Consider the following 12,897-nt stretch of genomic DNA (forward strand, 5'->3'; position numbering starts at 1 on the left):
GCTAGGACATGGAAGCAACCTAGATGTCCGTCGGCAGATGAATGGATAAGAAAGCTGTTGTACGTATACACAGTGGAATATTACTCAGCTATATAAAAAGAATGCATTTGAGTCAGTTCGAATGAGATGGATGAAACAGAAGCCTACTATACAGAGTGAAGTAAGTCAGAAAGAGAAACACCAATACAGTATAGTAACACACACATATATATATGGAATTTAGAAGATGGTAACAAGGATTCTGTATGCAAGGTAGCAAAAGAGACACAGATGTAAAGAACAGATGATTATTGGACTATGCAGGAGAAGGCAAGGGTGGGCTGATATTAGAGAACAGCACTGAAACATGTATTTTACCATATGTAAAATAGATGACCAGCGCAAGTTCGATGCGTGAAGCTGAACACTCAAAGCTGGTGCTCTGGGACAACCTAGAGGGATGGGGTGGGGAGGGGAGGAGGAGAGGGTGTTCGGGGTGGGGGAGGGGTGCAGGTACTCCCGAGGCTGAGTCGTGTTGATGAGTGGCAGGGGCCACCACAGTGATGTGAAGTGACTGTCCTCCAATTAAAATTTTTTTTAAAAAGCGTCTCTTATGTCTCCTGCATTGGCAGGCGGGATCTTTACCACTAGCACCACCTGGGAAGCCCAAAGATCAACCTAAAGACTAAATTTTGGCAACTAGAGGTCATTGGTGAACCAGGCAAGAACAATTATAACCGTTCAGTGGGTGAGGGTGGCAGCCAGGTTTTAGTATGTTTGCTCTTAGCCCCAGGGGCACGTTGGCTACACAACCTTGTTTTAAAAAGACTGTCCCACCACCACCCCATTCCTGTGTAACTGGCCTGTGGTTCAGTTGAGGGAATTAGGGTTTTTTGTTTTTTTTTTTTAATCTTCCTAGATGATCCCAGTGTGCAGCCAGGGTTAAAAACTACTGCTTCAGTGGATTGAGAATTAACAGAAAGTGCAGGAAAGGGCAGTACTTTTAGTGCTAGTCAAGAGGTTCAAAGAGTTGAGGAAAGGTATTTTTGTTTGAAGGGGAAGTCTTTGAACGTGTTTAAATGCAAAGCTGTACGTGTCAGGAGTGAGAAGTTGTATTGAGCAAGGCATCTGATCTAGGGAGAGGCCCCGAGTGTAGAAGGGATTCTTTAGGCGCAGGACAGGCATTTCCAAGACAAAGAGGAGGTGAGGAAGGGTGTATGTGAAGGTGTGTAAGTGGCCTTTCCCCCTCTAATGCTCTATTATCTCTTAGTGGAAGGTGAGATTCCCAGCTGGGAGTGAAAGGTGGGAACTGAAAGGGTTCAAAATGGTCAGTTTGTGAGAGCTAGTGACAACAGGTGGGAGACTGAGTAAGACAAATATTTAGAGCAGTTGAAACTGTCATCATGACTTGGCGGTGGCAGATGTTTCATGGAGAAATACATGGCCCGCTGTGGGCGGGGGTGCAGGGAGCAAGGTGCGGAGTCTACACCCAGTGAAGTGAGCTGACTTACGTCACCAAGGCCATTGGTACGTTCTGGGATAATTTCTTTCCTTTTTCAATTAAACATTTGCATGAGGGATCTGCAAGGGTCAGAACTCACTTTTAGGGAAAGAAAACATTGAATTTCATGTCTTGAAAATTTTTTATACTCCCATACCTTGATAAAATCTAGTAAAACTACCATGTTTAGCCAGAGGTGCTTTTTAACTGGTTTTTGAGATGGAAAAGAAAAATCATGTCATGCTTTAAAACACTACAAAAATTGAAAGGTGAGCTAAACCGTCTGTTATGCATGTGTATTAATAGTGTTTTTTATTTTCTATGTATTATGATGTTTGACATGTTAAACAAGGTTTCTGGATGGGGAGACTGCCCCTCCCAGGGGTGGCCAGTTCTTAGACCCAGCAAGGGACTCAGCCCCCAGCATGCGTCTGATGTGCAAACTAACCAGGTCTGTGGAGACATACCTCCTCCCTTTGACCTGCACATCTCAGGCTGCAATCATCCCAGGCTAAGCATCCGGCAACTGGAGCCTACAATGTAGCCTTAAGGACCAGGAATTATTGGGAATTATTCACTAGCCATTCCTAAACTGTAGTCCCTGCCCTGCTTTGCCTTTCCCAAGGAAACCCCCATCAAGGCCCTGGCCTAAAACTATCCCTTGCTCCCATCCTCTGCCTTCTAACCCAAACTTGGTGTGGCCCTGCCTGGCAAACCATGCCTCTTTTCTAGGGGAACTGTAACATTAGATTTTTCTTTCAATGGCACCTCTTTCCATGTCATCACTCAGTTGCATTTATAAAGATCCAGGCACAAAACATGAGCATCGGAGGAAATGGAGAACTCCTCCGTAGCTACACATCTTCCCAGAAAGAACTCTGGTTCACAGGCTTTAGTAATGAAAGTCAGACACAGGCCAATTCAAAGAAATAAAATCTAAAGGAAAAATGGTCATGACTTCGTTTCAAAGCTTTAAGATTACTGTCTTCTGAAACACTGAATAGGAAGTCAGCCAGAGAAAACATATAACACGCTGTTACTACTGGTCCCCAACCCCTGTGGAATCACTAGGTGAAATGTAAAACAAAGACAATAGGGTGTGATTAACTGGGATCACTGAAAATTGATTTTTACATGCTCTGAAGTACTGAGATTAATTCCCAGCAAAAGACAACCAATAACCCAACAGGTATTTATTACACAATAGCTATGTATTGGAGGTGGGTTCCCCCTCATTTTTTTTTTTTTTTTTCATTTTTGTGAGCCACACTTTAAAGGCTTCATCATTATGATGCTGGAAAATACATGACATTTTCCCATGAAACTAAGATGTAATGAACAGGTATCATAAAATCATGGATGGCAGTATCTTACACAAATGTTTTACTGTCAATGGCGAAAAACAACTTATCACTCACAGACTAAAAATCCAGTTGTATTTTAATCCATTTTTTAAAAAAGCTGTTTTCCATCCATCTAAAAACGGCCTCAATGGCATTTTCTCCACATCATCCTATTTCCAGATCTTTCAGGACCTTGAGGGGAAAAGTATGGTAAATAAAGACATTTAATAGTTTCTGCAAAGAACCATACACAAAACATTTCTATACTTATGGAGGAAAGTATAAGAGCACCTCAGAGCTTAGTGGGGATACTGGTATATTAAAACACTTCTTTCCAACTATGGCAAAGCCTGCAGTTCTAACACGTCATAGGGAATCCCCTGGAGGGCTTGGAAGAGTGCTGGGCCTCACCCTCAGCTTCTGATTCAGCCAATCTGGTTGGCAAAAGAATGTGTGAGTGCTGTTGGTCTCAGGGGCCTAGTACGCTTGCTCTATGCGTCTCCTCTTCTCGCCTTCTCACTCTGGATCTTGGCAATATTCCTTTCCTTGGTGAACATCTTCAGGATCTGCCCTCCTCTTCAAATACTGTGCTTGAAATATTTACTCTCCACATTTGCCAATTTTACCTAGTGCAGTGGCAGGAAAATGTCTTCTTTGGCCCATTAAGTTTGTTTTGCTGAGCTTCTTACAACCTTTATAACCCACACTCTTCAGCCAAGATTACTTGATATCCTTGTTTCAATGTTGCTCTTTGTAGGCATTTGATGTTCATGTTTTGTGACCTTAATGTAGATGAAGGCATCACTGGACCGCTTGTGTTCAGTGCTAACAGCTGCTGCTACTGCTAAGTCGCTTCAGTTGTGTCCGACCCTGTGCAACCCTATAGATGGCAGCCCACGAGGCTCTGCCATCCCTGGGATTCTCCAGGCAAGAACACTGGAGTGGGTTGCCACTTCCTTCTCCAATGCATGAAAGTGAAAAGTGAAAGAAGTCGCTTAGTCGTGTCCGACTCTTTGAAACCCCATGGACTGCAGCCCACCAGGCTCCTCCGTCCATGGGATTTTCCAGGCAAGAGGACTGGAGTGGGGTGCCAGTGCCTTCTCCAAGTGCGAACAGCAGAACCCACCAATTTCCTCAACTTCTTCCTCTGTGCCAGTTTTCTAATGGGGTGGAAACCCAACCTGAATGCTATCACTGTCGGTCACTCCACTAACTGTCATGACTACGGTGGGAGATCAGGAGATAAGGAAATACTGACAACTAAAACGGGCATTGACCAAGGAAGCAACTGCCAGTAAGAGCAACCTGCTTCCATCACCCCTCCCACCATCATACGAACCACGAAACAGTCTATAAGCTATGCCCCAACTAGAATGTAGCCACAGCTGCCAGAGAAAGTCACTCTGCTCTCATCCCAGCTCAAGGTAAGGTTCACCAAATATACAGAATGCTGAATATGGATTCTAACACTGAGATTTTTACCTAGCCTGATGCCCAGGAAACAAAAGCTTGTGGCTCAGAATCATGTAGTAAAGCCAAAATAAAGCAAAGACTTGACCTGAATCATGCATCACCAGGAGACTTTGCCTTAAGACTTTGCCACCAGCCATGGCAGTGATCACCTGGCTTCCTCGCTCAACACTCTGTGATTTGTTCGACTCTGGATGACTTCTGTGATAACTCTGCTCCTGTACTTGGAGCATCAGAACTTGCTGTGCTGTGGTCTAGACTGCACTTCTGGTTCCAAAATGCAGCGATATCTCAGATTCATCCATTTGGGATTCAGAAATAGTTTAATTACATGTCCAAGGTGTTGAGCTTCACTTAGCAAAGGATGCCATAAACATCACAGATTAACAATCTTTATTTCAGCTTTTGGTCATTTTGTTGCCAAAATGGCCTTTTTTGCAGCCTGTCTGTACAGCCCAGCAAAACCATGTCACCCGAAATTTCCAATTATGCTTGATTTCTATAGAATTCAAAGCCTATTTATCAAGAACACACCACTCAACAAAGATCATACTCTGCTCCTCCAAATTTGGCACCAAAAACAGCTACTAATTTCTTCTGAATAGTTATCAAAATGCAACAAAAGTTCTGATGCAAATGAAGTTGTTCCCTTTAAAACACTGAATCTAAAATACAATCTCAAATTCCCTTGAACCTGTAAGCAGAACTATCCTTTATGAAAGATGCTCATGCCAGTAAACAATGTCTTGATTTTCGTCCATTGTGAAAAATACCCAAGACTAGGATCTAGACAGACAGACTATATAGCATGCTGGGATAAATAAGAATCCTGAAATAAGGAAGAACTGTGAAACTGCTTCAGTTATTACTTTTGAGCAGATCATAACGTATGTGGCTCAAAAATCATCCTCAAAGGAAGTCAAGCTATCAGGTTTTCTTCCAACAGACTACAAAACTTGATTTTGAATTTATTTTTTTGTTGAAAGGTAACAGATTTTTCTTAATTTGTAACATTACACACTTTGAGGTATAAAAAGGAAACGGAAAGCTTAAGATTCAAAATACTCTTGATTCTAAGGTTAGTCCTCTGGAATGGACTCATACAGAAAACAAGCAGAGCAAGCCAGGGAGTCTTCTATAAGCACACTCATGCAGCAGCTTTAAAGAAGGAGCACAATTTACAGCTCTGTGCTGGAAATATATTTGTGTGCTTAATGGCTATTCTCTTAGGCAATTAATTTTCTTTCCTGCTTATTACAGGTAGATATGGCATTTTGGGGCTTCCTGGTAGACCAGCTGGTAAAGAATCTGCCTGCAATGCAGGAGACCCCTGGTTCAATTCCTGAGTCGGGAACATCCCATAGAGAAGGGATAGGCTACCCACTCTAGTATTCATGGGCTTCCCTGGTGGCTCAGACAGTAAAGAATCCGGCCGCAATGCGGGAGACCTGGGTTCGATCCCTGGGTTAGGAAGATCCCCTGGAGGAGGGCATGGCAACCCACTCCAGTATTCTTGCTTGGAGTATCCCCAAGGACAGAGGAGCCTGGTGGGCTACAATCCATGGAGTTGCGAAGAGTCGGACATGACTGAGCAGCTAAGCATAGCACAGCAGGGCATTCTGGGGTGCTCCCTGCTCAAAGTATTCAAAATATTCAGGAAAGATTAATCAAGAAAAATGATATACAGCTTGTCTGGCATACTGTTTCAAAAATATGAGTCTCAAAAAAAAAAAAAAAATGAGTCTCAGAGTGACTCAGTTCTATCAGTGAAAAACAAAAGATTATAACCCAGGACTAAGAAAGTCTGAAAGTCTGGGAGTTTAGTCTTGGCTTGATTATGTGATTTGGGGCAAGTCACGAAGTTCTGTGACTATCCTTAACCCTATAAAATGGTATAATCACCTACCTTTTCATCACAGAGATATTTAAAATGTAAGTAAAACTGTTCATATAGATTACTTTTAATCACAGGTAAAAAGAATTATTAGGTTATGTGTCATGAAGAAAAAGATGCTACCCAAACTACAGAGGTCTCAATAGGCCATTATCGCAAGACCCATCTCTGCATGAGCCATGGAGCTTACTGCAAGGAAAATACAAGTATTATGTTCGTGGATTTCTCCCTGAAATCCAACAAATTCTGTTAGAGATGTGTGCCTCAGGACACTACTGGGACTAAGTAAGAATGCACATATGACAAGAAAAAGCTACCTTCATCACGGAAACAACAGAGTAGAACCACTTTATAGTCAACACTGTTCCCTATACTGGTATGGGTGCAGCCTATGTGGCAAGGGAAGTACGCGCGCCACAAGAGCTCCTGGGTGCTCCCAGGGAAGCTGGGCGGGCTTGAGCACTGCTCCGCACTCGAATCTCCACCTGCCCCTCGCGCCACAGGATCCTGTGTTACGGACAACGGCCAGGTTCTCAGTCTTCGATCAAGTGCTACGTAAACTTAGCTTCTGGTCCCCCTTTCCCACCGGATTCACACCCACCGCACTGACAGGGCCATTCTGTAGCTACCACTGGCGAAGATGAGTTTCCAAAGCACTACGAGAGCGCGGCCCACCCTTACGTTTCAGGGAGAGGAGGCTCTGTCCGCCAGGTGCCAGAGCGCGCGCTGCTCCAGAGTGCCACCAGAGCACTTGAGAACGGCTCCTATGTATTTCAGGGTAAAAGCACTCAATTTGCACCAAAAAAGAGCTCTTCTGCCAACCAGGTCCTGGGATGACAGAGACTCTTGATACTTTTTTAGAAAGGGCGGCTTTTCTCCAGTAGCTGTAGGCAGTCACATATTCCTCATTTTGACAAAGGATCGTCCAACTTCAGGCATGGCTGTATATATAACTCCACAGGCAGCTAAGCCGTCATAAACACGCCAAGTATAAAGTCATGTCGAAAAGACATTTTCCCTCCCCAAAGTATGGCCCCAAGAAGCCGTTATTACAGTAGAGTATGAATTTCTGCTACAGGTTACTGACCTATAATACTACCAGTAAAAGTCTCGTTTAGTACATAAAAGCTTACACTGTGACATGAAGTATTTAGACACAATCCACTGACTATTTTAAATTTGCTGTACACCTAAAGGACCCAGCTGTATGTATTCTTCATTACACCCATCTGAATGTATATATATAGATCCTCTTTTGGTAGAATACAGACTTTGGAGATGAGGCAACATACAATGCAGCTGCTGGCGACTCCAATAGGCCATCTAGAAAAATGGAGTAAGTTCCCAAGGCCCATGCTGCTGGTGTCTCTTCTGAGGCTTCAAATTAAGAACTTTCTGAATTTATCTTATTGGCACTCTGCTTGAATCAAGACAAGGCTCAAAAGCAAGCCTTATCTCCTGCAAATTAATTCCACACACAGGTCTTAATTCTGTGTTTGGAACTGACTGCAAATTTAGAACTTCCTCAAATGGTATTAAAAGCACTACACAAAAAATAGGCAAAAGCAGTTACTGGTTTTTCAAGAAATACAAGACATATCTGCAAAAAATCAACAGCTCTGTAAACAGAGCTGTAGGTAACTGTTGGGACAACAATAGCAATTTAACATATACAGCATTGGGTGACCTTTTTTTAAAAAACTGCAGTCTCAATACTTCATAATAATAAAAAAAAAAGATTTGCACAACATGATTTTCTACGAGAAAGAGTTCACTTCTTTGTTTGAAGAGGAGTCAGTCCTGATGGCGAAAGGGCTGGGAATGTCAATTAAGATATGCAAGACAATATAGTACAAAGTCTAATATTTGTTTCAAGAACATCCAGTCAGCTCCTGGTGGGTGAAATACTGCGGTCTAGCTGTAACCAGGGCTCTTTTCCTGTGGCATTTTAAAAAACGTAGCTGCTGCTGAGTCAGTGGCTTTCTCTGCGGCAGAGGTCCTGACCAGCCACTCAGAGTCTGGAGGTTTGGGGGCCTGTGACGCTGGTGTAGCTGACTCCACTGCATCCATGTGAACTGGTAAGGGTGTTGCGGTTAAATAAGGAGGAAAAAAGTCAGAGACAAATTAGAATGAGAGGCATGTCAACACAAAACTTTCTTAATCCTTATATTTTATGTCCTACATAGGGTTTCTTTTTTCTTTTTTTTTAACCAAAAACTAAAGGCAAGATTTAAGTATGATAAATATTTCTCCACATCAGAAAATAGGTATAACTGAACAAATGAATAAATTCAGGAGTACAAATTCTTAATGTACTAATAACCACTTATGACGCATTTACATGCCAGGAACTATACTATATAAACACTGTATACTTACAATCTTATTTCTTAATGCAAACTCTTAGAAATAGGTACTGCCATCTCCATTTTTTGGGTCAGAAAACTGAGGCATAGAGAAAGCAGATAATTGGTTCAGAGACATGGCTGTTTAAGCAGCAAGACTCAAACTCATATACTAGACTCCAAGCCCTCTGCTCTTTCTATAATGTTCCATGCCTCCAATATGACAGTGTCATGAACACTGAACAGTAAGGCAAAAAAATTACACAGCCGGGCCATCTGTTTTCAGCAAGGACATTAAGACATTCTGGACAGGATGACCACTGCTTGTGCAGGGCTGTCCTGCTTCTCTTAGGACACCGATCCTTCCGGACCTATCCCTGAATGCTCAAAGCATTCCCAGTCACTGTGACAACCCAACACTGCCCCCACATTTGCAAATGCCCCCTGAGCAGAGTAGTACAAACCACCATCACTCTACTGAAAACAAACAGACACTAAAATAAAGCAAAACATTAAAAATTTCATTTTTATCCTGTCACAATAATTCTACTCCCAGGAATCTAATCTAGAAAAGTAATTTTCAAATTATGGGTCACAAAACCAATGTAGTAGGTCATGACAAATACATTGTTTTTTTCCGTTAATGAAAAAGAACAGAAAATATCAGAGGGAACCCAAAGGTTTATTTCAGATTTTACAGGTACACCCAATATATATTCAAACATGAATTTCTTACTGTGAGTTACCAGGAAAAAATATCGAAAGCTATTACTCTATGGCACATATACAAGTTTTTTAGAGGGCAGTAGTTATTTCAGAACCTCAACCCCAGCAGCAAGAAATACATATGACATCACCACCCAAATCTCTTTTTTTCACACACAAGTACGCATGCTCATTCACTCTAATTTAAGGGAAAATAAATTTCATAAAAACTGTACCTACCATTACCACAAGGTCATCAACCATGGGGAAAAAACTATCTGAGAAAAACTTTTTGTGTTGGCTACATATATATTTTTTTACTGTGGCAAAATACACATAAACTACACCATTCTGATAATTTCTAAACATACTCCTCAGTAGCATTCAGTCCATCCACACTGTTGCACAACCATCACCACCACCCATGTCCAGAACTTTTTCTTCATCCCAAGTGGAAATTCTCTACTCATTAAACAGTAACTCCCCATTCTCCTCCTCCCCCAGCCCTTGGCAACCACCATTTTACTTTCTGTTTCTAAGAATTTGATTTGTTTCAGGTACCTCTTCTAAGTGGAATCAAATAGTATTCATCCTTTTGTGTCTGGCTTATTTTCCTTAACACACTGCCTTCATTCATATTGTAACGTGTTTCATAATTTCATTCTGATAATGAAAGTTTTCAGGTTGAATAATAACTTGTTGAATGTATAGACCACATCTTGTTTATCCACTCATCCGGTGATGAACATTTGGGTTGTTTCTACTTTTGGACTGCTGTGAATAATGTTGCTATGAACACAGGTGTACAAATACCTATTTCAATCTTTGCTTTCAATTCTTTTGGGTGATACATATCCAGAAACAGAACTGCGGGATCACATGATAGTTTTATGTCTAAATTTTTGAGGAACCACCAGATCTTTACACATAGTGGCTGCACTCTTTTATATTCCTGCCAGCAATATACAAGCTTTCCAATTTCTCCACATTCTTCAAACAACACATGCTGTTTTTTGTGTCTGTTTGCTTGTTTTGATACAGGCATTGTAAGAACTGAGAAATGGCCGAGAAAAACTTCTGTGTATGTTCTCCCGCAGAATGGTGCAATACTTTCCCTGGCAGAACAAACCAGCATAAGAGTAAGAATATGATTGAAATGCTTATTAAGAATGATTAATTGTAATATATTCATCATGCTCAGAAATGGAATACTATACATATGGCAATAATGAATGGATTCTGGTAGGATAAAATGTGAATGGAATCAAGAACTAGGTGAAACTTGTAACTTATAAAATATGACATTCCATTTACAGAAGCTTCAAAAAGACGTAAAACTAGACAATATACTGCTTAAAGATACATGTGTCTGTCAAAACTATTTGAAAACAACAAAGAATGACAAATAATTAACCAAAAATATATATTAGGATAATATATTTCCACTCTCCTTCAGAGAGTGGGAAGACAATTTTTAAAAAAGACATTGTTTTTTTCTTCCTAAGGGAATCTTTTTGTTTGTTTGAATATTTATTTATTTATTTGACTGCGCCAGGCCTTAGTTACGGTACTCCGCATCTTGGGTCTTTGTTGCAGCACGCGGCGTCTCTGTTGCAGCATGCGAGATCTTTAGTTGCAGCATACGATCTCTTTAGCTGCGGCATGCACACTCTTGCAGTTGTGGCCTAAGAGATCTGGTTCCCTGACTAAGGACTGAATCCAGGTCGAGTCTCAGCCACTGGACCACCAGAGAAGTCCTGATGCTCTTGTTTGTAAAGCAGATGGTGGGCACATGGATACTTGTATTGTTTTTCTTTACACCACGTATATATCCTATAAACGTTCTTCTGAGGACATTCAATATTTATTTTCAAAAACATTTTTAACTTTAAAAACCATTTAAACCTAATTAAAAGGCATAGCAGGCAATAAGAATCTGCCCTATGACTCCCGAGACAAGGGCCAACCTAAAATGGAACTACTGAATCTGATCACAGGGTTAGAATAATACTGAGAATAACTCGGTTTTAAAGATTCTATTCACTTACTTCATACATCAAATATCTAATGAGATTGTTCTTTGTGTGGAGTACTGTTGTTTAGATGCTGGGGGTGCAGCAGTGAGTAAGACAGGTAAAACCTCCTGCCCTGGTGAATGCACTGCTAACATGGCTGGCCTGGTATCTGAAATCTTATACAACTAATGAACAGGTTAACTGTTGGGTACCCTTTCAAGGACACATATCCTATCCCAAGAAGGTCAAAAAAGGCTCTTGGAAGGACCAATATAGTCAGGGCTTTTGGGACTTCCCTGGTAGTCCAGTGGTTAGGACTCTGCACTTCCACCGCAGAGAGCACAGCTGGGAAATTACGATCCCACCCTCCCCCCCAACACAAAAAATAAGAAATCAGGACTCTCAACAGAACATCTTGTCATCCCAATTCTCCTTCACCTAAAGCTATGTGTTTACCTTTTGAAAAAAAAGGGAATTTGCATACCCAAAACTCTGATTTGCCACTCTAACAAAGAAAATCATCACAAGAAAAGGAAGTCTTGTTTCCATCTAAGTTATAACTACTTAGTCTCTCAAATTTTCAAGAAAATAACCCTTTTTTCTTTTCTAGTTGCATTCTTTAAGAACATATACAGTATTTGGTTCACTTCAGCATGGGGTAGAAAGTACTGGGAAGTCCCTGTTCTGGTGTATCAACCTTAAAAGCAGGTTAATACACTTATTCACTAGGATCCAGGGTGGATCCCTGTGCACTAAGCACAAGCATGTTTTAAAGCCACAGAGGGAAGGGGAGTGGAGATGGATCTACCGAACGACCCCATGACAAGGTCCTTCTCCCCAGTCTTTGTTAATATTAATACAAGAAGACCGGAAGGCACGTTTTTCTTTTTTGTTCTTCACCTTTCTAGTCTTATTAATATCTTTAAATCCAGTCAATTTCAACTCAAAACTTTCCACTAATGGGGGAGGGGGAAAGGGAAAAGATTTGTGGCTGCATGTTTAAGAAAGAAGCTGAATTCATCACGGTGACAGGGGAGAGTGTCGGCAGAGATCTGAGCTATTTATTCTTTTAGGAAAATCCTATAAAGAATGACACAAGGAAGCCTCTATCTGCAGTCTTGTTCATCACACTGGTGAAGAGTCCGATAACAGATGTATGCAGGAGCGTGATTTAGTGCCAGGAGCTGGCCCCTGATGTGTATTAATACAGCGGCAAAGCGGAACGCACCTCTCTTCATCACTCATTTCTATAAAAGAGGTGGAATCCGAGATGGCCCGATGTTAGGCAGAGCAAGCCCATTTGTTCTACTGACTGATGGCGCGGGCTTGGGCTATGTCCTTCACCTCCATGGGGCACTCAGGTTGTGGATAGGGAAAAAAAAAAAAGAAAATGTTCAGTGAAGCAGGCCTTAGTCAACAAGTGAGAGGAGTTGGGCTCAGCAGGGGAAATGTTTAAGGCTCAAGTCTTCTCAATGCCTCCCAGTACACTTCCTGATTTGAATGGAGTAAGGATTGTGAACTCTTCTCAACAGTTCCGCTCTTATCATCAATTAAAAGCTAAAAACATAAGCTAGATATTAAGGGGGGAAAAAAGAACAAAAAGATAAAAGAGGGGAGACTACGTTTCACTGCCTCTATTAATTCC

The 12,897-nt window shown here is 41.4% G+C and overlaps 1 protein-coding gene across 8 annotated transcripts in view; it reads right to left on the reverse strand.

Annotated features, from left to right (window-relative positions):
- Nucleotides 1-2,658: 2,658 nt before the first annotated feature.
- GPATCH2L (G-patch domain containing 2 like) overlaps nt 2,659-12,897 on the reverse strand; it is a 60,313-nt gene continuing 50,074 nt past the window's right edge. For 6 of the 8 annotated variants that reach the window (XR_005718610.1, XR_005718611.1, XR_005718609.1 and 3 more), the window contains one exon: nt 2,659-8,262. Coding sequence is in view for 5 of the 8 variants with exons in the window: in XM_040226016.1 (XP_040081950.1) it covers nt 8,102-8,262 (161 nt within the window). In the remaining 3 variants the exon portion in view is untranslated. Of the gene's footprint in view, nt 8,263-9,195; nt 12,609-12,897 lie in introns of those variants that run through there. The other 2 variants (XM_040226018.1, XM_040226019.1) reach the window with 1 other exon arrangement.

The sequence above is a fragment of the Oryx dammah genome, unplaced genomic scaffold (genome assembly GCF_014754425.2).
Source record: "Oryx dammah isolate SB20612 unplaced genomic scaffold, SCBI_Odam_1.1 HiC_scaffold_26, whole genome shotgun sequence".
Classification (NCBI taxonomy): domain Eukaryota; kingdom Metazoa; phylum Chordata; class Mammalia; order Artiodactyla; family Bovidae; genus Oryx; species Oryx dammah.